The sequence below is a fragment of the Plutella xylostella genome, chromosome 15 (assembly GCF_932276165.1).
Source record: "Plutella xylostella chromosome 15, ilPluXylo3.1, whole genome shotgun sequence".
NCBI classification, from domain to species: domain Eukaryota; kingdom Metazoa; phylum Arthropoda; class Insecta; order Lepidoptera; family Plutellidae; genus Plutella; species Plutella xylostella.
In genome coordinates this window covers 12,231,648-12,256,002 of record NC_063995.1, presented here as the reverse complement: position 1 = coordinate 12,256,002, position 24,355 = coordinate 12,231,648, and the positions used below count along the sequence as shown (strand labels likewise).

Below are 24,355 nucleotides of genomic sequence, written 5' to 3'. Positions count from 1 at the left end.
TCTCGGGTCTTGGATGTGCCCGTAAAATGGCAATAGGCCCGCCTCTTATTACATTGGGACTAACTCCGACTAACATAACACTCTGGCGAAAAGTGGGTGCAGCAATGCACCTCTGCCTACCCCGCATGGGAGTACATTAGTACAAGGCGTGAGTGCGTGTTTTTTTTTATATTTGGTGCTATTTCACTGGAACTTTTTCATTGATCACGAATGTATTTCTTTGTGTTGTTATATCAGCGTAGGTATATGGGTGTATTTTTCAGAATTTAGCATTAAGCACAAGGTATGGGAGAGCAAAGCTTGTTGATGAAATTGCAAGCCGCCCCAAGCAGAGCCGGCGCTGGCTGAGCGCCCCCGCCCCCTGCGCGCCCCATGTAGTGACGTCACGACAATGCTCGCGCTCGCTTCCCTGCTGCTGCTCGCGCGCGCGCTGGCGGCCGCACCCCCCGCCCCGGCGGCGCCCCCCGCGCCCCCCGCGCCCCCCGCGCCCACGCTGCTCGTGCTGCGCGCCGCGTGCTACGCGCGGACTCCTCATCTGTATTTTAACCGCAGCCTCGATCAATATTCAGCAATCACGAATCTCAACATAACTCACGTTTTAAGCTACGAAGGTGAGTAGGTAACACTTCGTACATACCTATACTCGTATCGTATGTGGCAAAAAAACTTTTCCTTTCGAAACTTAACCTGTTCTAAGAGATATTTTCGTTTTTTTATTTGACTTTTTAAAATTATCTCAAGTTTTTATCAAAAATATGGATAGGTGGTAGGTATTAGTTAATCATAATATCTGTGCTGCTAAACAGAGACATGCGGCTTTGGCTGGCGCACGGCGGTGCTGCGGCGCACGGCGGCGGCGCTGGGCGCGGGCGGCGCGGTGCTGGCGGCGGGCGCGCTGGGCGCGGGGCGCTGCGCGGCGCTGGGCGCGCTGGCGGCGGCGGGCGGCGCGCTGCGGGGCGGCGGCTGCGCGCGCGCGGCGGCCCGGGCGGCGGCGGCGGCCGCGGCAGCGGTGGCGGCGGGCTGGCAGCGCGCTGTCGTGGTGCACTCCGGCTGTGGCGGCGCGTCGGCGCTGCTGGCTCGCGCACTCGTCACCCGTGGCCTCGACGTCATCTGGTACATTGAGGACTACCTGTCACTACGTCCAGACGGTCAGTTCAATCAGAATAGTAGTGATCTTGATAGTATTCATGATACACACTTATTTCAACAAAACTGTCAGCCAAAAGAGGATGTCAGATTTGTACAATAAAGTAGCTGTCGCGTTTAAAAGTTAATTCTAGTACTTACTGGGTTATTTATTTTGCTGAAATCATAATAGTTATTTACCTACCTACATATTTATTTTGCTCCCCTACAACATTCCGCTCCCTGTATTGTACCTCCTGCAGGATTTGTGGTAGAAAATGCTCTTTGCATTAAAAGTCCACCTGAGTGTAAGTACATTTTAACTTTTGTAAACTAGGCAGTATTTCAAATAAGTAGTTGATGTAGTTCAGTGTACTTACATTCTGTGTAAAAAAATATTTCTTACTTTTTATATATTTTTTTAATTATTATTTTATTTTATGATTTTTAGTTTAATAGTAGTGCAATAATTATCAATCAAAAGTAAGATGCGAATGATACCAATAAGTCTTACTTGTCAATACAAATCATTCAAGCCTAAACACGAGGTAGTTGCTATATAGGTACCGTTGAGGAGTTCCCTTGACTGCCTTCCGTTTCCATCATCAGATCAGCTCAAGATCACCATCATATTTGTTTGTTATAAGAACTATATTTACGTTCTAAATTTCATTAGAATCGGTTAATAAGTTATTAAAACACTTTATATTGAGAGAGCATTTCCGTTTCCCGTTGAATTTCCTACCAGTTTTCCTACGTTTGAAGCCCGTGTTTCCGGCACAGTGGCGCCACCTGGCGTTGGCGCGCCATTTTTAGTTTACTAGGAAGGGAGGAGCCATACCTTTGTCATTGGCATTAAGTTTCCCGTTCGTGCAACATCGTGCGCAGTGTCTGCAAGAACGCTGCCTGTTGCTAAAAAAATTCGATCAAGTTACAGTGTTGTGAGCTCCAATTATTATTATATAGTGTATGTGAGTAAAAAATATTGGTGCATAAGGAATAATCTGTGAGTAAAATATTTTTTCCATTATGGCCTTGCTGCCAACTACCCACAATTTTTAATAAATCTATAAAATTTTATGTTTGAACAGATTTGATACGATTCGAGTCGTGTCTAGAAAAGTAACTTGATCTAATGTAGATGGGCAATACCCGGGTTATAATTTTTATCCTCATTTCCCAACCATTATTGTAAATTATACTGATTTACTCGTAATATACAAGTGAAAATGAGATAAAACTGAGTGAATTGGAATGTAACCCGGACATTACTCATCTTTGCCTATTCCACACCTAATAAGGTTGGTACAGATTGGATGATTTTTAAATTTGTATCCAAACCGACAGATTTACTGCTTCAGGAAAGCATTCGTACCCTTCTCTCGTGGGCCAAAAGTAACGATGCAAATTTAGACCTATTGGGTACAAAGGTTGAGGAGCTATTCTTAAAAGGTGACTTTTATAAAGTTTCTAGCGATCTTTTACAACTAGTGTGTGGCCACCGAGCCGAAAGTATAGAGATGCGCCGAGAAAATATTATAAGCCAAGTGCGTGATCCCTTAGTGAAAGTGTCCTTGAATAGAATACCTCCCTCACCTACCAACATTTTTGATTCGGAACCTTTCACTGCAGCCCTTGAGAAAGCTGGTGGTGTTCGAAAGGCTTTCTGGAATCCAAAGGGAGTAAATTTTTCACAAACAAGACCTAACCAGAGCGGTCGCCGCCCCTCGCGGGGGCAAGGCACTCGAAGATCGGGTCCATCGCGTGGAAACCAGAATGTGAATAACACAGGCTTATTACCCATGTACCCACATGCCTGCAACGGTCCACCCTCGCGGGGTGCGTACCACACAAACACCACGTACCCTCCCAGAGGCCAGCCCTTCAATTTTCAAGTCGATCAATATCATTCAGCCAGTGGGAGAGGTACCCACAACCGAGGCTCGCGGCCCGACCGTGGAGGTAATCGAGGAAGATCAAACTCTTCAAAGAGTTATCGAGGTAACCAGAAGAAATTCAAACAATGACTCGACCAAGTTCCGGGGAGGTCAGTTAGCGTCTTTCCAGAAACAGTGGTCGAAAATGGGAGCACCAGAACCAATTTTAAAACTAATTCGAGTTTATCGGATACCATTCTTCGAAAAACCACCGCTTGCACATCCAATTGTGATAAAGAGTCACCTTCATACACCTGTATCCAAAGAAATGTCAGCAATCATTCTCAAAATGAAAGCTCAAGGTATCTTAGAAGTAGCAGCACAAATGACTCCCAGTTTCATTTCTCCACTGTTTCTGGTTCCAAAGACCGATGGTACCTTCCGGCCCATATTCAACCTGAAAGCGCTAAACCAATACATAAAAACAGAACCATTTTATCTAATAAGCATGGCTCGCATACCAGACTTCCTACAATCGCAGGACTGGATGTGCAAAATAGATTTATCCCAAGCTTATTTCCATCTGAAGGTAGCCGAGACAGACGCTTCCTTAGACTAGTTTAGGATCAAGAAATACTAGAAATGACTTGCCTACCCTTCGGCTTAAGCACAGCTCCAAAGACCTTCGTAATACTCACAAATTGGGTGGCCCAAATCCTGCGAGAAAGGTGGAACATGAGGGTCCTAGTATATCTCGACGACTATTTAATAGTCAGCCAGGATCGGTCCCAGTTGAAAAACCAAGTCAAAATAACAGTTCAAGTATTACAGTATCTGGGGTGGCTAGTGAATTTCGAGAAATCAATCCTCGAACCTCAAAAGAGCTTAGTTTACCTGGGAGTACTGTGGCGACCTTGGGACAACCTAAAAAGTCTCCCACTAGAAAAGACTACTGTCATAAAAGAAAAAGTGAAATACGCCCTAGAACAACGCAAGCTAACCTTGAAGGAAATGCAAAGTTTGACAGGCCTCTTCAACTTTGCAAGCTTTGTTGTACCTCGAGGACGACTAAACTATCGTCAGCTATTGATGTTCATGATTGCGCAACCAGACTACCCTTGTGTGACACAATACCAACTACCGGAGGCAATAATAGCCGAGCTGAATTGGTGGTCTCACAATTGCAACCTCTCGACTCCCTTGCATTACCCTCCTCCAGTAAATTTCATAGCAACAGATGCGTCGGACCTAGCGTGGGGAGCGCAATTGAACGATCTTGCCATATCAGGAGCGTGGTCACATGCAGAAGCAAAGTTACATTGCAACCAGAAGGAAATGCTTGCTATTCTGTATGCTCTACAGAGACACGCAGTCTCCTTAAAACAAACCTCAATCCTAGTACAGTGCGACAACAGGACAGCAGTTGCACAGTTACGAAAGGAAGGGGGCACCAAATCAATATAATTGATGAAAATAACTCATCAAATCTTGAATTTAGTAGATCGATATCAAATTCATCTGAGTGTTCAGCACATACCGGGACGGTACAACAGTCAAGCCGACCACTTATCGCGCAATCGGCGACCGCCCGAGTGGCACCTTCTACCAGCATGTGTAGAGATGGTGTTTTCGAAGAGGGGGAATCCTGTGATAGACTTGTTTGCCTCAGAAACAGCGCACGTGGTGCACAACTATGTTTCCCGAGACTTGAAAGATCAGCAAGCAATGTTTCACAACGCGTTCAGTACCCCATGGAATTATCAGCTAGCTTGGGTGTTTCCACCCCCCTTCCTGATACCCCCAAAGTGTTAGCCCACTTAAATCAATCAACAGGGATATATTTAGTCGTCCTCCTTCGATGGGAGAAAGTATTTTGGCGAGCGGACCTCAGGGCCAGAGCACTAACAGCACCGCTAACGCTGAAGAATCTGAGGAAACACTTAGTGAACACATCAACGGACCTTCCACCTCCTCAGATAGACAACATCACTCTCGAAGTTTGGAAATGTGGGGGTGGTCCACGGCGGTAGAGTCAGCTCTCACTCCTCAAAAATTCCTGGCGCACATCAACTCTAAAGACTTACGAAGTGGCTTGGAAACGTTGGCAAAATTGGTGTACCTCAAATAATGTTAACACTAAAAGTCCTACTGGATCACAACTAGCACAATTTTTAGCTGATTTATATTTAAAAGAAAATTTGTCATACAATACGATTCTTTTACACAAATCTGTTGTTTCCACACTTTGTAACGTAGAAACGTCCAGTCATCTAAGCACACATGACCTGGTAAAACACATTCTAAAGTCAATCTCACTAAAAAATCCTAGAACATCTAAGCCACCAGTATGGGATGTCAGTAAATTAACAACGTTTCTTGCTTCTTGCACAATAGATTTAAATAATGTCTTTCAAGTATCACGCCACACAGCCATGTTATTGTTACTTTGCACTGGACGTCGTATACATGATTTGACGTTGCTTAGAGTTGATCCTAACCATTGTATAAAATCCGATGATAGTATAATCTTCTGGCCGGAATTCGGATCTAAGACTGACAGTGGTGACTACAGGCAGTCCGGTTTTAAATTTATTAGAAACCCTGATAATGTTAAATTGGATCCCTTATATTGGATAGATAAAACAATATTATCATTAAAAGATAGGAGAGAATCGGCCAATTGTTTTAACCTATTCATAACAGTGCGAAGTATAGCCAAGGCTGCCTCGCGAACAGTTATAGCAGGTTGGGTCAAAACATTATGTAAAGAAGCTGGTATCACAGCTACTCCAGGAAGCGTTCGCTCAGCCGTAGCCTCCAAGAGCTGGCTAAATAACCATTCCATAGATGACATACTGGCACGAGGGAACTGGCGTTCCGCAAATACCTTTGAACGTTTTTATAGGCGTCAAGAGATGAGTGCAAATGAAAATACTGCTGATTATAACGTTAATAATGTTTCACATTTTTTTAATCCAGTTGATTAATAATCTATATAAAATAATGTACCTAATTGTAATGAATGGTTGTATATATTATTAATTTCTATACTAAACTATTTACCTATGTGTGGTGTATAACTTTGAAGTACTTAGTTTAGTTCATTGTCACAAATGATATAATAACAATGTTATGTTCTTAGTAAAAATTAGGTATAATGATTTTCAATAATTTCAGTTTTTTCTTTAAGACTTATCACTTATCACATTGGCGTTAGAGCAATATTTCTACAATGTAATTATAATACATCCTTTTTAATATTGCTTTCAGTGGCGTCACCAGGCGATAACAAACAGGTCTCAATATAAAGCTTCTAGTTACGGTCAAGTGTTTTAATAGCCGCATTTTACCTGAAATAAAATGCATATTAAAATACTTACCTAACTAGAAGCTTTCGTTTTAATCCTGCTTGGTGCAATTATTGAGCCAATGACAAAGGTATGGCTCCCCCCTTCCTAGTAAACTAAAAATGGCGCGCCAACGCCAGGTGGCGCCACTGTGCCGGAAACACGGGCTTCAAACGTAGGAAAACTGGTAGGAAATTCAACGGGAAACGGAAATGCTCTCTAAATATAAAGCTTCTAGTTAGGTAAGTATTTTAATATGCATTTTATTTCAGGTAAAATGCGGCTAGTAAGTCCCCAAAATGAAAATGTATACCCCTGTTTTTACACCTTTACCGACCCTTGGGGGTGGAATAAAATTTTGAAAAAAAATGGGACCACCCCTGACATCAATCCAATACATAAAAAAAAAATCAAAATCCTTCCATACAAGGCTGAGTAAACGGTGAACATACATAAAAAAAAACATACATACAGATACAGACGAATTGAGAACCTCCTCCTTTTTTCGAAGTCGGTTAAAAACGATACACATACGCCAACGAATTATCTAATCATCACACAATTTTTTTATTCGCGGCGATTTATTTATACTTGTTGTCTTATAGAATACTAGCTGTTCCCGCGCGCTTCGCTTCGCCTTAAAAAGTTTTCCCGTGGGAATTCCGAAATAAAAAGTAGCCTTTGTTCTTTCCCAAGGTCTAGACCGTATGTATACCAAATTTCATTCAAATCCGTTCAGTAGTTTTGGCGTGAAAGAGTAACAGACAGACAGACAGACACAATTACTTTCGCATTTATAATATTAGTTAGGATTAGGATTAGGATAATAGATATTCTTTATTTGTACACTAAGGGTGACTTGCATAACAATCATCATCATAACAAAGTTAATCAAAATTAAATAGTTTGTCTCTTGCTCTGACAGTATAATGTCAGAGCAAGAGGTCATAAATTTCATTTTGATTAACTTTGTTATGCAAGCCACCCTTAAACATGGACAATAATTACAAAAAACTTAATCTAACACATATGTACAAATGGCGGCCTTATCGCTTAAAGCGATTTTTTCCAGGCAACCTTTGGGTGGAAGGATATTTCGATGCAAAGGGTCTTATATCGATTATTAGTCAAAGTGATGTTGAGTGTTTAGTTTGACAATGTGTTGCAGTGGTGGTGATGGCGGACTGCGGCGTGGGCGACTCGCGCGAGGCGGAGGCGGCGGCGCGCGCGGCGCACGCGCTGCGGGGCGCAGTGTGGGGCGCGCGGGGGGCGGCGCGGCTGGCCGGCTCCTCCCGCGCCGCGCTGCTGCTGGCGCTCGTGCCGCTCGCCGAGGGACGCGCCGACGACGACGACGTCGACCTCTACAACCTTGTCAATACAATTCATCTGGAAAAGGACAAAAATTCATATGCAAACATACGTCAAGTGACACCGAAGTCTTCAGTGAGTAATTACAGTATATTTGATGAAGAGGAAGACGCTTCATTGACAGAAAAAAACAACCCAGAAACGGCAGACAAAACATTTACCCTTCATAGCCCTGACTCCTCAAACAACGGAACAGCAAACGAGACTTTGGAATTCGACGAGGACATAATGAATTTACTGATGGTGTTCGAGGCAGTGGTCCCCCAGAGCGTGCTGGTGCTCGCAGACCGCGGCGGGGCGGGTGCGGGGGGCGCGGGGGGCGTGGGACGGCCCCGCGTGGGCGCCGAGTTGCGGGCGGCGCTGCGCGGGGGCGGCGAGCGCGTGCAGCTGGTCGCTGGGAGCGGCGCGGGGGGCGGGGCGGTGCGCGTGGCGGACGTGGTGGTGCGCGGCGCGGCGGTGCAGTGCGCGGACGGCTGGGCGGGCGCGGCGCGGTGGGCGGCGGCAGCGCGGGCGCGCGCGGCGGCGGCGGGCGAGCTGCAGGCGCGCTGGATGCTGGCGGTGGCGCTGGCGCTGGGCGCGGCGCTGGTGCTGCTGGGCGGCGCGGGGCTGCGGCGCATGCGCGCGGGGGGCGCGGGGGCGCGGCCGCGCGGCTCGCCCGTGCTGCAGCCGGAGCAGTTCCAGTTCCCGGCGGAGGAGGGCGCGCGCCGCGTGGGCGAGGGCATGGAGAGCATGCTGTCGTGCTGGCTGCAGCAGCTGCACGAGTTCGGCGGCCCGCCCCCCGCGCCCCCCGCACCCCCGGAGCCCCCCGCGCCGCGCCTGGACGTGATCAAGCGTCCCTCGCAGCCCTCCTCCGCCTGCAGCGTCACCCGCTTGCCCATCGACCACCGCACGCGGTACAAGGTACAGTATAACATATTATTTTGAGCTTTTTTGCTTTAAAGCTGCAACATAAACCAAAATGATACTACGTAAGTGGCGCATGTGTGTTGCAGGGCGAGCCGGTGTTCCTGAAGCTGCTGCCGGGCGGCTACGGGGGCGGCGGCGGGGGCGGGGGCGGGGGCGGGGGCGAGCTGGAGCTGCGGCGCCGCGCGGCCGACCTGCTGCTCACCATGCAGCTGGTGCACCACGAGAACATCAACCCCTTCATAGGTGACGACTGTTGACGACCGCGTCCACTCGCCTCTCTCACTCGCCTCACACAGCCGATCCATTGTACACTTCATATTGAATTCACTTATCACGACTGCACGAAGTGGTGCAGTCCGTCTGATTTGAGCCTATGAAACTCGAAGTCAAAAACGAATGATGGTGACTAGCCTCCTGGTCCTCATACTTATTAAATATTTTAGCGTCTTTGAGAAGGGAAGTTCTAAAAATTTGCATTCGTATGGCGCTCTTATAACCATTACCTACCCTCGTTTCTATCATTATAAGGACATAACTGATTGCTTAGTGTACATGATGTGTGTGGGTGGCGCAGGCTGCCTGCCGCGCGTGCGGCCTGCGCTGGTGTTCGCGCTGGGCGGGCGCGGCTCGCTGGAGGACGTGCTGATGGCGGACGACATCCGGCTGGACTGGACGTTCCGCCTGTCGCTGCTGACGGACCTGGTGCGCGGCATGCGCGCGCTGCACGCGTCGCCTCTGCGCGTGCACGGCCGCCTGTCGTCGCGCAACTGCGTGGTGGACGCGCGCTGGGTGCTGCGCGTCACGGACCACGGCGTGGGCGCCTTCCTGCGCGCGCAGGGGCTGCGCGAGGGCCCGCGGGCGGCGCGCGCGCTGCTGTGGTCGGCCCCGGAGCGCCTGCGCGCGCCGCTCGCGCCGCCGCAGCCGCCCGCCGACGTGTACAGCTTCGCCATCATCATGCAGGAGGTCATCCTGCGCGGCGAGCCCTACTGCATGATGCCGCACCTCAAGCCCGAGGGTGAGTCCACACACACACGTTTAGTCGTCGTTACAAGTTGTGTTGATGTTGAGTTGTATGTCGTATGAGAGTGTGGTGTGCCCGCAGAGCTGGTGGAGAAGCTGATGCGGCCGCCGCCGCTGATCCGGCCGTCGGTGTCGATGTCGGCGGCGCCGCCGGAGGCCGTGGGCGTCATGCGGCGCTGCTGGGCCGAGGCGCCCGACCTGCGCCCCACCTTCGACCAGATCTACGAGATGTTCCGCCACCTCAACCGCGGACGGTAAACTACTCCTTCGGCACTTACTTACAATACTTAGATGAAGCTACAGTGTGTACAGTAGGTACAATCAATTATCGATAAACTTTCTTGTTTATTATATTTCCTAACGTATTCGTTTCAGCAAAATAAACATAGTGGAGTCGATGTTCGAGATGCTGGAGAAGTACAGCGGCAACCTGGAGGAGCTGGTGCGCGACCGCACGGAGCAGCTGGACCAGGAGAAGAGGAAGACCGAGCAGCTGCTGAACCGCATGCTGCCCAGGTACCCCCCCCCCACCCACCTACCCACCATCACCTACCCACCTGTACTCACAGAGTTAACTAGCTTTTTATAAAGCAAGCTTACCGTCACGTTTCATTGAAATCTTCTGAACTAACTATCATTCATCATTTTCATCATTCATCATCAGCCAATAATCATCCACTGCTGGACATAGGCCTCTCCCAAGGAGCGCCACAACACTCGGTCCTCGGCCTTCCTCATCCAACCACTACCCGCCACCCGCCTAAGGTCGTCAGTCCAGCGGGCAGGAGGGCGTCCCACGCTGCGTTTGCCTGTTCTTGGTCTCCACTCGAGAACTCGTCTACCCCAACTAACTATAAATTATAATAATAGATCGCTAAGTAGATTGTTGGCTGTAGCGTGCGTGTTGTGTGCAGCTCGGTGGCGGAGCGGCTGCTGCTGGGCGAGGCGGTGCCGCCCGAGGAGTTCGCGGACGTGTCCGTGTACTTCAGCGACATCGTGGGCTTCACGGCGCTGGCGGCCGGCAGCTCGCCCGTGCAGGTGGTGGCGCTGCTCAACGAGCTGTACACGTGCTTCGACGCCGCCATCGAGCAGTACCAGGTGTACAAGGTGGAGACCATCGGCGACGCGTACATGGTGGTGGGCGGCGCGCCGGCGCGCTGCGCGGACCACGCGGCGCGCGTGGCCAGCATGGCGCTGCAGCTGCTGCACGAGGCGGGCCGCTTCCGCATCCGCCACCGCCCGGGCCGCCCGCTGCACCTGCGCATCGGCCTGCACTCGGGGCCCGTGTGCGCCGGCGTCGTGGGCCGCACCATGCCGCGCTACTGCCTGTTCGGCGACACCGTCAACACCGCCAGCCGCATGGAGTCCACCGGTCAGTGTATTTCATTAAAGGATTAGCCAGCCAGTTAGTCGTTCGTCATTCGGAGAGGCTCCTTTCGTGCACCACCATAATTCGTTTGAAGTTTGTTGAAACGTGCGGTAACTGATGATGAATGTGTGTGGTTGTCAGGCGCGGCGTGGCGCATCCAGGTGTCGGCGGCGACGGCGGAGCGCCTGCGGGCGGCCGGCGGCTACCGGCTGCGCGCGCGCGGGCTCGTGCCCGTCAAGGGCAAGGGCAACATGCTCACCTACTGGCTGCTGGGCAAGGACGGCTTCGACAAGCCGCTGCCCACGCCGCCGCCGCTCCAGTCAGTACCTACCATCACTATACCGACACATGTTACATCGTGTCTACAAGTTCACTTATAAGCATATTTTGTATGTTTTTAGAAGTGGAGAAGTACTTGAGGAGGCGGAGCAGGAGGGCGAGGCGGCGGCGGGCGAGGAGGGCGGGGGCGGGGGCGCGGGCGAGGCGGCGGACGAGCCCGTCGCCGAGCTCGGGGACGGCGCGCCACGTGCTGACCGCCTCGGTAAGTGCGCTGTATTAGTCTGTGGCGGACTCCTAGCCACTAGTTCAGATGATGATCAACAGATGGCGCTCGGAACTCAATACAGTGAAGATGTATGGGAACTACGCAAATTATTATGGAATCCTACATCGCGCATTCGAAGTTTCTCACCTACTCTGCAATGTATAGAAATCCCCAACGTTAACCGTTGGGCAGCTGCCCGCCAGGCCACACCACCCGGCCTGGTCGGAGGATCCTCCCTTTGCATGGGGATGCTCCAACACCTCCAGCATCTCCATAAGTCTAGATCTATATGTTACTGTAAAAGCCCGAACAACGGTAAATCCTAAGATTTACGCGTAAAACCTAAGATTTACCAACTCTTAATGGTAAAAGCCCGAAAGATTTTGCGATTCGCACTTTTACCACTATTCACTTGGTAAATCTTAGGATTTACATTAAGGCACGGTAAATGTTGAAAAAGCAAGGTTATAACTTATAACCTCCGTAGTCGAACAAAGCGTCCGTAGTCGAGCGGGCTTCAGTGATCGTAACTGATCACTGAGGTTTAGCAACAACCAGCATGGTCAGCCATTGGATGGGTGACCGATTTCAAGTGGTTCTTTTCTGGATGCTTTCGTGCTTCGGACGGCACGTTAAGCCGTGGGTCCCGGTTGCTGCTTTGGCAGCAGTCGTTAAGCCTAGTCAGAGGCCTTCGGGCGGCTTGAAAACGTCTGACAGTCGGGTTGCCCACTTACCCGACAACTCGCTCAGCACAAGCTTGCTTGTGTTGGGGTCCACCAACCCGGACTAGGCCAGCGTGGTGGACTAGATCGAAACCCTTCCTTCATTGGAAGGAGACCCGTGCCCCAGCAGTGGGGACGTAATGAGTCGTGATGATGATGATAACTTATAACTAACCGAACTTAAGAAATATTTATTATTGCAATCTACTTTACTCGACGTCAACAATAATAATATGTGAAAATTATTTTACTTCCAGTTTCCGTGTTTAAATTATCGTTCAGTGAAAAAATATGATGATGTGATTTAAAGGTTTTAAAATGACTGTTCATAAAAAATAATATAAATTCTGAAAGAATTCTAATTTAAGTTTTTGATTGAAATAAATGAATAGGTAGGTAATAATTAATCTTTGTTTTATTCCCAAAACCAACTTTTACTAGGTGTCAGTGGTAAAACCTAGCATTTACCAAATTCTAATGGTAAAAGCCGGAAAAAAATGACCCATTTTCACAAATCCTTACATTTACCAACTCATGTTGGTAAATCCTAAGATTTACTGGTAAATCCTAGGATTTACCGTTGTTCGGGCTTTTACAGTAACATATATAAACTTAAATAGATTCGGGGGGCACTGCAGTGCTCCGCTAAGCCGCCGCACTATCGACCATCACACAGTCCAGAATAAAGGGTTCAGTGTATAATATTATAGTATCCTATGGCGAATCTTGTGATTAAATACTTTATTTCATAAAAAATACAAAGACATAAATACCTAATATCAATATCGCACGAAATTATACATATTTAAGTATTCATAAATATTTCATAATGTAACATGAAGTTGTTCCTGCAGCGGGCTGGCAGCGCGGCGGCACCGTGTCGGCGGACTGCAGCCCGCCCCCGCGCGCCCCCGCCGCCCCCGCCCCCGCAGACCACAGCGCCCCCTATAGCCGATACAGGTACCATGACGCTGTCTACCCACCTCTACAGCCACTGATAGACTACTTCCTTGTCAAAATAGTAACGTAATATTGGAAACCCTCTGAAATGATTAACATGAAGTGACCCAATTTTTCAAGCTCCGTGCATGTTCTGTCAAAAATAAATATTCTCAAGATATAATAATGTTGTTTGTGGGTCAGATGTGCGGGCGGCGCGCGCGTGCTGCGGCGGCAGTGGTCGCTGGAGCGCGGCGACGCGCTGGCGGCGGCGGCGGCGGCGCCCCTCGCGCCCCCCGCGCCCCCCGCCGAGCCCCCGCTGGCGCTGCTGCAGGCGCCGCCCCCGCGCGCGCCCCCGCCCCGCTACCGCACTCGCTCCGAGGCTCCCTAAACACTCGTCTATCTTCACTTGATGACAATAATTTTCGTAGTCGACGTTCTCTTGGCACTGTCTAGTCTCAGTAAGTGGATGTGAGCACTTCCCGTGCGTCGACGCGCCGGCCCGGACCGGCACCGGACCGGCCCGGACCGGTCGCTTCCGGTAACCCTTATCTTACCTTCTTCACTAGACTTAGACCGTCAGTACTGTAGAGATCATTTAAGTAACTTATGAAGTAGATTATAAAAAGTAGTAAGTACTTACTTAGATAAATGTTGTATTGTGTGATACTATTTTTTTTACAAATGCACTTACAACTTCGATCGTGATTTAACTCGGGTGATTAACTTATGTGTATTTTCGAAAAATTATAGCAATAAAATCTTTATAAAATATATTTATTTTGTCTCAAAAATATTTCTTATTAACTCCCGTCCCGACCTTGTAACCGTGACCTGTTTAGCCGTTTGAACATCATCAGCTCTTTAATAGCTCTGCTGGTGAGGGATATATAACTATCATCCATTCGTCCTATCGATTCCAAATTTGTAACAACCTACTTCAATGGTATTGAAACCATGACAACCATGGTTTGACACCGGTTTGTAATCTTGAAGTGGTCATGCATTTGAAAATCTTCAAACGCATGACCTGGTTGAATCAGCTGATAATGATGATTAGCTCGGGCAATCCTTTATTCAAGGTTATAATATAAATTAACATATAACTAATGAAGCCTAACCTAATTGTAAATAAAATTATGAAAACTGAACTAAAAGATAAAATTTTACAAATTCAAAGTATTCGCCTCAAGCTTAGTCTAACTAGTCTGATTAGCTCTGTATTAAATGATAATGGGATCTAAATACCTTCCATTTGTCCTATTATACATTTGGTAAGTAGCTACTGTATTACTTCCACTTTGAGTCCGACAACGCTCAGTAACAAAACATTCCCTAATACAGAGATGGGGAAGGTGTCAGATTTAGGTGTTGGCACTTGTTTCTCTTGCTTTAGCTATAGCTTTTCCTGAAAGTTAGGTATCTAGCACACAGTGCGAAAATCTGTGTTGTAACGTTGTCTTTCCGTTGTAAAGAAAACAATAAAATTACAGTCTTATCTATTAAGTACTATATTTTCGTCAAAGTAGGTATTAAAGTAAAAGCAGGACTAAGAGTAAATGCAATAAAAAATATATGTTTCCAATGTTTAACATACTTACATTTTCCACGATTTTTCCTAAACTAGGGAGTAACATTTATATATGTACATAGATTATACACTCACGAGTCACGAGCAATAAAAAATTTACAGTGACAATAGCACTGAATTACTCCCAAACGGGAAAATGTAAGTAAGTACATTTTAACACAAGAGAATATTACCTAAACATAAACACATCGAATACTATAGGAGTATCCACACTTGCGGAAAAAAATCGCAGAAAAAATCAACAGTCAAACTTCGATCGCGGAATATAATTCGCGCGAATTAATTCCACGCGGAAAAATATTCGCGGTGCGGATACGGCTTAAATGTTTTGGAAAATATAGCGGTGTCATTTGGTGTGGAGATTTTGTAAATTGAACTTTTTCATTCCTCAACCTCATGTGCAACACACGCAGAGTTTCGAAGTGCGTGTTGTGTGTGTCTGTGTGTGCGCGTGCGCGTGTGTGTGTGCGTGTGTGTGTCTCAGTGCGTGCGTGCGAGCGCGTGTATGTGCGGTTGGTCGAGGCGCAGCGCGGCGCGGCCCTCGCTGGTGCGCAGGTCGCGCGCGCCCAGCCCGCGGTAGAACGCGCGCGCCGCCGCGTTGCCCTCCGCCACGTGCCAGTCCACGCGCGACACGCCCTCCGCCACCGCCATCTACACACACAGGACAATACGCTTTTAGATACATTATTATTATGCTACGAATACAAGGCGACCCCAGACACACTCAATGTAAACCTACACACTAACTACCTATATGCACCTATACATATTCTGCACCTCAGTATTGCAATAGTGGACACTAGGGTTTCGTTTTTCCCGACCTTTAACTGTTCCCGGGAAACGGGATTTTTTTTCAAGATTTCCCGGGAATTCCCGGGAAACGGGAATTTATTTTAAATGCTAGTTTTTGCTATTTTCGGGTATTATAACACTAACAATGAAATCAAATATACTTTTATAACTTTTACTTTTATTATGTACTCGTATAGGTAGAAAAAAGCAACAGTCAGATAAATTAACAACCAAAATTATAATGATTTGTTTTACAAGCAAAATAATTTGTTTTTCTTAATTGTAAATTAAACCAAAGGTATTATGATTTACAGTTTGAAAATAATATTATTCAAAATTAATTACACTCGAGGCAATGTTTTAGAAAAATTTATTAATTCAGCGATTTATCGCTCAACCTACTTCTTATTTTAGTTTTTTCTCTGCGTTAGTAATTTTATAAAAATAAAAACGCGGACACAAAACCGGGACATGAAAAAAATATAATTATAAACAAACAAAACCCCGACTGCACGCTAAAAAGGTGAAAACAAGACCCAATGTTAATGGAAAGTATCGTGGGCGGGGACCACCAGAGGTTTCACCATTTAGCTGAATGTTACTTAGAAAACGGCCTTGTGTGGCGGTCAAGTTGGTCCCCGGAGTCCCCGCCTGCGATACTTTCCATTAACATTGGGACTTGTTTTCACCTTTTTAGCGTGCAGTCGGGTTTTTTGTTTGTTTATAATTATATTTTTTATTTGTAACTTTTTAGTTGTTTTTATTTTATCAAATTTTACGTCAGTAGTCGGGTTTTAGTTCATGAACATTTTTTATTTCAATAATTTTGGTGTTGTTATTTAAATACCTACAATATGCATATTTTTGTAATGTGCAAATCAAGCCCATTCATTTGATACCCCACACGGCATAGTTGCAAAAATATTATATTTTTTTGATCATCACGTTATGTCCTCTAGAGGGTGTACATTTTAATGTAACGTCATCGCGCCATCAATACGCTTGTAACGATACCGCATACATCAAAATCTATCAAGCCGTTTAGGCTACAGGAGGGAACAAAGAAACAGACAAACATACATACAATCGAAAAACATTACCCTCCTCCTTCGGCAGTCGGGTAAAAATATGACAGGCGTCACACTACCGTTAGCTTTTACATACTCTTTGGTCACATATGTAAAAGCCGATATTTTTTTTGTTTTAGGTAAGAGAAACAGATAAATAAAGATGAAAATATAGCATAGAATCGATGAAAAATAATACCCGGGAATTCCCGGGAATAATATTTTTTTTCCCGGTTTCGGGAATGGCATATTTCCCGGGAATTCCCGGGAACGGGAATTCCCGGGAACACGGGAACGAAACCCTAGTGGACACACGCAGTCATTCGTGTCTTTTCGATGTATACTTACACTGAGTGTCATGTGTCTGGTGTTGCCGTGTATCCCTAGCATTATTTATCGATTATATAGCATTGTGGTTTGCGAGGTCGGTGGTGTAGGTGTGACCTGCGCGAGGTGGCGCAGCAGGCGGCGGCCCACGCCGGCGCGGCGCAGGCTCGGCACCACGTACAGGTCCTCCACGTAGAAGGCGCGCGCCGTCCAGCTCGAGTAGGCGCGGTTGCACAGCGCGTAGCCCACCAGCTCCCCGCCCCCTGCGCCCCCCGCGCCGCCCCCGCGCTCCGCCACCAGCGTGAAGAACCACGGCGGCGACGAGTCGAACCCGTCTCGCAACAAATCTGGAATCAAGCGCTCGTTACACTAAAATCCAACAAAGAGTATCTCAATAGGTAGTGAAGGTTCGTTGGTGCTCACCGTCGAGCGCGATGGCGGGCCCCTGCGGGAAGCCCTCGAACGCCGCCAGCTCCTGCGGACACGCCACGACACATTACTCTCAGGAATATTTTTCCGCACGGAATAAATTCGCGTGAATTATATTCCGTGATCAAAATTCGCCTGTTGATTTTTTTGGGATTTTTTTTCCGCAAGTGCGGATACTCCTATAGTATTCGATGTGTTACAGAATTGCGAATATTTTTCTGCGCGGAATTAGCAGAAAAATATTCGCGGTGCGGGCACGGCCTAAGACCACACAATAATATGTCAAGTTCCATGTGTATCGTTTTGTTTTATACTTACGTGATATACAGGGTGTTTCAAAAAGGATATACTGAGCCGAAAGGGGGTGACTCAACTTTTGTTCTACGAGTTTTGGAAATTCGCGACACTACCGACGAGGTACGTAAAATAATGATATAATTCAGGTCAGAGCCAAGAGTGCTGATTTTCATTCGTTAATCATGATGAGTTTTCAAATATTTGTGATATTTCTTTATTTAGGTAAAAGAAAAACACGGTCTGAGATCAATAGTTGATTAAATTCTTGAGCATTCGTTAGCGTTGAGGTTCATTTGTTCACTAGCAGATGTCACTAATGCACGTGACTCCCGACGTGGCCGCCAGTTGGCGCCACCGCCATTCAGCTAGTCACTGAGTCACTGCTCACTATCAGCAAATCTATGTATCTCACCTTACGAACTAATTGTAAATAATGTTCAAGTACTATTTGCACATTATTATCAGAATTTCTGTATAAAATGTAGGCAAGGCTCAGCCAAAAAGTCCGGCTCGACTCCGCTCCACTGCTGTCCGCTCTCGGCGTGCACCTCGGGCCAGGGCCACATTTTGTATCATTATAAATTAATGTAAGGTTAGATAGTAAAAAAATATTCTCGCTATCTAACCCATCTATTTAATCTATCTAGTAACCCTTTTTGCAACACCCTGTTTATTAAATAACGTGTTTAATTTTATTATTATTGGCGCTATGTGGGAAGACGCTCCACTCCGCTTCATGTATATTGTGCTCCTAATGCTCCTTAGTGATAGAGAATAGAAAGATCAGAATATTTGGCGATTGAAAATGTTTTTCGATTGTTCCCAATAACATTTGTGTTGTGACCATGACCAGTTTAGCTATAAATGAAATGACTCACATGTATCATTTCGTGTACGCGCGGCATGTCCTCCCGGCGCGCGCTGCGCACGCGCACGTCCCCCGCGCCCGCTGCCTCCCCCCATCCCCCCGCTGCCGCCCCCTGTGCCCCCGCCCCCGCCGCCCCCTGTGCCCCCGCCCCCGCCGCCGACACTGCGCTGGGATCCGTCATAGCGCGCTGGGACGGCCGTCTCTCACCGCTCGCTCGCCGAGACTGGCGAATGATATCGGCAGTCGGCAGCACTCCCAGCTAGTTCATTTTATATGAATGACGTCAGTGATCGGACGAGTCCGCGATACCTACGACGGTAGGTAACCTGCCCAAGTTCGCATAGCTATACAGAATGTTGCAAAAAGGGTATACTAAGCCGAAAGGGGGTGCTGATGCTGAGTCACCCCCTTTCGGCTTAGTATACCCTTTTTTCAACACCCTGTATATTATAAACAGTCTATACTTTAAGTTGTAAAGAAAAAAAATATAAATAAATACGTTATATACTTATCTTTTAAATTTAATGTAAATAGTTGTTTTTTAAAGGTGTGGAGGTTTGCAAATATATCTAGTGGCCCATGATTTATTTTCTCATTATATATAGACGACACATATTATTAAGGAAAGGTTCATGAAATGCCCTCTGAGTTCGACAAACCGGTAATTCGAAGGTTTTGAGGTTTTTTACTTGTCTGCGTTGTGTACTGCGAGGAATACTAATTTTTAATTGTTCTAAAAGAGTCGTGTTTATTTGTCCATGTACCTAATATCTTATGTAGAGTAAATAGGCAAGTTGAGATTCGGCGATATTCGAGGGAGGTTATTTTAAAGTGTTGAAGTCTTGATTGGTAAGAGTTACAAATGTACTTTAGTTTAAATCGGTAAGATATAATTCTTAAAAATCTAGCCTGAATATTTTCTAACGATTTAGTATGGATACTATAATACGGATTCCAAACTACAGAGCAATATTCTAACTTACTGCGAATAAAACTATTAAATAGAGTGATCAAGGACCGGGGATCTCTGAAATTAGTACTGAAACGAGATAAAAAACCAAGAAGCTTGTTGCATGACGAGATAAGGTACTCGTAATGCTTTCTGAAATTTAATTCGTTATCAAGAATGACTCTAAGGGCGTCTTGCACAACAAAGTTAAATAAAATTAAATAGTTTGTCTCTTGCTCTGACAGTATAATGTCAGAGCAAGAGGTCATAGATTTAATTTTGCTTAAATTTGTTGTGCAAGACACCCTAAGTCTCGTATAGAGTTTACATCTTCAAGCTCTTGACCGCCTATGTTAAATACAAAGTCAAAAACTTTTAAGTCATCTCGTCTCGCTGAAAATCTCATAACAAAGCATTTTGCAACATTTAACTGTTTTTGTTAACTGAACACCAATAAGACAGTGAATTCAAGTCAGTTTGAATGTTTTGGCAGTCGGTAATGGTAACAATTCTATTAAACATTTTGAGATCGTCAGCATATAGTATGCATTGGGATTTAAATTTCTGTGTTAGGTCGTTAATAAACAAAACAAAAAATAGAGGGCCCAGATTACTGCCCTGCGGTACGCCTGATGTTATGTTTAATGGAGCAAAATGATGTCCTTTAATCGCTACGAGTTGAGATCTATTAGAGAGATAAGATGAGATCCATCTAAGAGGGCTTCCATGAATCCCGAATTGTGATTTTAGCTTAAAGATTAAAATAGTGTGATCAACTTTATCTAACGCCTTCTTGAAATCAGTATATACACATTGTACACTGTGAACTGACTGTTTATTATTAAAAAAGACTCGTGTATATAGGTGACGTATTCGAGTAGGTTAGTCACAGTGGATTTATTCCTTACGATCCGTGTTGTTTGTCCGATAACAGTGGTTTCACATGCGCGTAAATATAGTCAAATATGAGGCTCTCGAATAACTCTGCCAAACACGACAAAATACTTATGGGCCTATAATTACTGCAAATACTGGCGTCACCACTTTTCAATATTGGTATAATGTATGCACGTTTACAGAAATCTGGAAAAATACCAGAGTGAAGTGATTTATTGTAAATAATATGCAAAGGAATCGAGAGTTCCTCTGCACAGTCACGTATAAAATGTGATGGTAATAAATCGGGCCCAGCACCCTTATTGGGATCTAGATGTTTTAGTTTTTTATGAATCTGTTTATCACATAGAGATGCGAGGTGCTGGATTTGATCGGGTTGTGTGAAAAAATTAAGGGATAGGAAAGTCACTGGTAAAAAGATATGTAGCAGAGCATTAGAAAACAGCACAACACAAGTGTCAAAAGAATATTTTCAAAACTACGATAGTGTAGGTTTTCGGCATCAGCGCCGCCTAGCAGCGCCCTCTCGCACTACACGGCGAGCGCGCGCACTCCCCGCCCGCGCCGCCGCCGCCGCGTGCGACCCGCGGCTGTGGCCGGGCGCTCGGCCTCGAAGTTACTCACTCCGCAACTAGATGGAGCAGTGAGACTGAATCGTCAAACTAAACTCGTTACAGAGTCTTTGATACAATACTTCTTGAAACTCATAAGGTACAATAATAAGTCGTAGTACAAAAGTGGTTCAGAATGACTACCTGAGGCATCCCCTTTCGGCATAGTATACCACTTTTGCAACACCCTGTACATGCTTTATATTTCAACTCGATATCTTCACACGTAACCCAGCCACAAAGACTTGATAGCAGCTTGATAGACAAACTGATGGACAAAAAAGTTAACCTGTAATCCTTTTGAGGTAAGGAGCCCTTGTGAGCAAGGTAAGTGGAGGGAGCGGGAAGGATGGAAATGGAAGGCAAGGGAACGGGAGCTAGGGATTGTTATGAAAGAAAGTTTGGGAAATAAGAAAAAATAATTAAAGGTGTCATTAGAGGTATTACCTAATAATAAAATTTATATACTTAATTATGCGATTAATTAGCCACACTTTTATGTACCTATATCATGTATATGGGACGTGCCGCGCGCGCCTCCGCCGGCACGTATTCGCCGCCGCGCCGTCTCCGGACTGTGAGACCTGCTGGTACGACTACTACATTACAAGGACGAATCTAATCCATGGCGAAATTACGCCTTAATCGGCCTTGTAGGTTTCACGTGATCATCCAATCTCACTGCTGGACATAGCCATAAGTATATCTCAACCAAAGTCGCTGCCCAAAATTCAAGTAGAGATGTTTGCCCCAGTTCATCATTGGCCACGACATGTTGATCAGATTTTTCTATGGCTGTAGAGTCCTATTGCAGCTCGACACCTTGTGTCCAGAGATCGCAAGTGTAGCGTGAGTCTGCAGACTGTTCTTGAACTGCACGAAGTCTTTTCTGCCTCAAGCCATCGAGCCAGGCTTCGTCGTGGTGAGCTACTCCATCACACCTCGCCATTCCGCTCTTGCGATGGCTGCCGTTTCCCAGGTGTTCGGGTTAATGCCAAAGGATAACATGTCACGTTTGCAGGAATCCTTAAAACGGAGCATCGGGCGACCTACTGTCTTTTGGCGTCTGCGATTTGGCCCAACATCACCGCGCGAGGAAGTCTATCTAGGTCCATTCGTAAAACATGGCCCAGCCATCGCAACCTTCGTTGTTTCAGTGTAGCAGTGATACTACAGGTGCAAGTTATGTCGAGAACTCTTTCGTTGGACATCCGGTCTTTCCAAGTGACATCCAGTATTGCGCAAAGGCATCGCATGTGGAAAGCATTTAGGCGGCGTTCGTGCATCGAGTAGGTTGTCCACGTTTCAGATGCATACAAGAGAATACTCAGGACGCATGTTTTGTAGACTAAGACCTTGGTAGAGATATTCAGCATGTTATTTCTCCATATACGAGCTTGAAGCTTTCCGAATTTGGTCGCAGCTCTGCCTATTCTTGTGTTAATCTCTTTATTATTGCACAATTTGTTGGTGGTAGTGGAACTGTTTAAAGAAATTGTTAACAGCGATTCTCACTAGATGGCGCTGGTGTGACACATGCAACCACCATATAAGACTTCCTATACTTCAAATAAAAAACTTGTGTGTGATCCTAAAATAAAGAGTTTTACTTAACTAGGAACCGACATAGAAAAAGTCGTCCACGATTTGAAGGGTGTCCTCACCAAGCAAGCATTATCTGAGGCATATAATCCGTTCCCTGAACCAGAACGACGGTCTCCCTACTGTTCACTGTCATACCAAAAAGCTTGCATGCGCTATTAAATTTGGTTATTACCTAATTCTTGAAGGCTATCTTCCGTATTTGCGACCAGTTCACCATCATCCGCATACAGGAGCTTCCTGACCAACAAATCAAACTTGTTCCTTTTCGAGCTCAACAGGTTCATCTTGAAAAGTCGCCCATCTTTCCTTGTATGCAAGTGAACTCCGACGTCACAGTTTTTAAAGGCTGCCAAGAGAAAAACAGAAACGAAGATGCCATACAGAACGCACCCTTGTCTTACTCCCCGATTAACATAATAAAAACCGGCCAAGTGCGAGTCGGGCTCGCGCACAAAGGGTTCCGTAGCTTAAATCAACCTATCTCAAAAACTATAAGAGATACTTTGATCAAACCAAAAATCGTTGAAAGAGTTAATTAGCATGCATCACCTCTATTTTTTTTAGAATTTTATACCTTGTAGTTATAAAAATAGAGGGGGGGGGGACATACTTTTTACGACTTTGAGAGCTGATATCTCAAAAACCGTTCACTTTAAGAAAAATGTTTTTTAGAAAACTTTATATCATTTTAAAAGACCTTTCCATTGATACCCCACACGGGTATGTACATCAAAAAAAAAATTCATCCCTCAGTTACATGTATGGGGGGCCCCACCCCCAATTCTTTTTTTTACTATTTAGTGTCATATTTTTGTAGCGGTTCATACAACACATATTCCCATCAAATTTCATCACTGTAGTACTTATAGTTTCCGAGTAAATCGGCTGTGACAGACGGACAGACGGACAGACGGACAGACGGACATGACGAAACTATAAGGGTTCCGTTTTTGCCATTTTGGCTACGGAACCCTAAAAAGGGCGATTCTTCACCGTCAAATACGACTGTACCACACATGCCATCGTGGAAGGATTTAATTATGGCTAAGAGAGTAGGTGGACAGCCAATGTGTTCAAGTACACGGTAGAGTCCTTCGCGACTGACTGTATCAAAGGCCTTCCGTAGGGCAACGAATGCTGTAAAGAGGGACATACGTTGTTCTCTGCATTTTTCCTATATCTGTCGTAAGGTGAATATCATATCCGTTGTAGATCTGCCACCTCTAAAACCGCATTGTGTTTCTGGTTATACTCGATCAGCAAGTGATTCTAGCCTTTTCAGAACCACTTTTGCGAAGGTGCTTTTTTCACTCTTGCCCCAATTAGTAAGAGGTCAAATGACACTGTGTTAGCTTGCTAGAGTAGAAAAATTTAGACAAACTACCAAATTCAGCCTTTACTCCTTTGTTCAAATCCGATAAGGGGTTCTCCTTTGTCTTCGCAGTCTTCAGCCTCTCTCATGTAACTACCATCAGCTGGCTAGCAGACAAAAACCTTACTCTGCGCTGCTCTGGCCGCCTTGCACCTGGGCCTGCCCTGGTGGTGGTACGAAAACGAATTCATGCATTTAAGCGATTCAAGCGATGTTTCAGCGATCGGAAGGTTTAGAAGGCTTTCGGTAACTTGGCCTCCAACTTCTTCGACCCACTCTAGATGCGTCGAAGAAGTCGTTTTCGTCTTATCACCACCCCACCAGGCCTGTTCC

The 24,355-nt window shown here is 46.0% G+C and overlaps 2 protein-coding genes across 2 annotated transcripts; one reads left to right on the top strand and one right to left on the bottom strand.

Moving 5' to 3' along the window:
• The first annotated feature begins 943 nt into the window (after positions 1-943).
• On the top strand, positions 944-13,347 carry LOC119691237 (retinal guanylyl cyclase 2). The gene is made up of 10 exons (XM_048625944.1): positions 944-1,148; positions 7,518-8,617; positions 8,710-8,866; positions 9,198-9,638; positions 9,726-9,897; positions 10,019-10,159; positions 10,558-11,015; positions 11,154-11,331; positions 11,414-11,553; positions 13,133-13,347. Exons 2-10 carry the CDS (start codon positions 7,526-7,528, stop codon positions 13,306-13,308), a joined length of 2,955 nt encoding a protein of 984 aa, XP_048481901.1. The 5' UTR covers positions 944-1,148; positions 7,518-7,525; the 3' UTR covers positions 13,309-13,347.
• A 1,357-nt stretch (positions 13,348-14,704) lies between these two features.
• On the bottom strand, positions 14,705-18,769 carry LOC119691238 (thialysine N-epsilon-acetyltransferase). Its single transcript, XM_038108227.2, has 4 exons — positions 18,599-18,769; positions 17,418-17,469; positions 17,112-17,341; positions 14,705-15,459 (listed from the first exon to the last, which is right to left on the bottom strand). Exons 1-4 carry the CDS (start codon positions 18,767-18,769, stop codon positions 15,289-15,291), a joined length of 624 nt encoding a protein of 207 aa, XP_037964155.2. The 3' UTR covers positions 14,705-15,288.
• Positions 18,770-24,355: the final 5,586 nt, after the last annotated feature.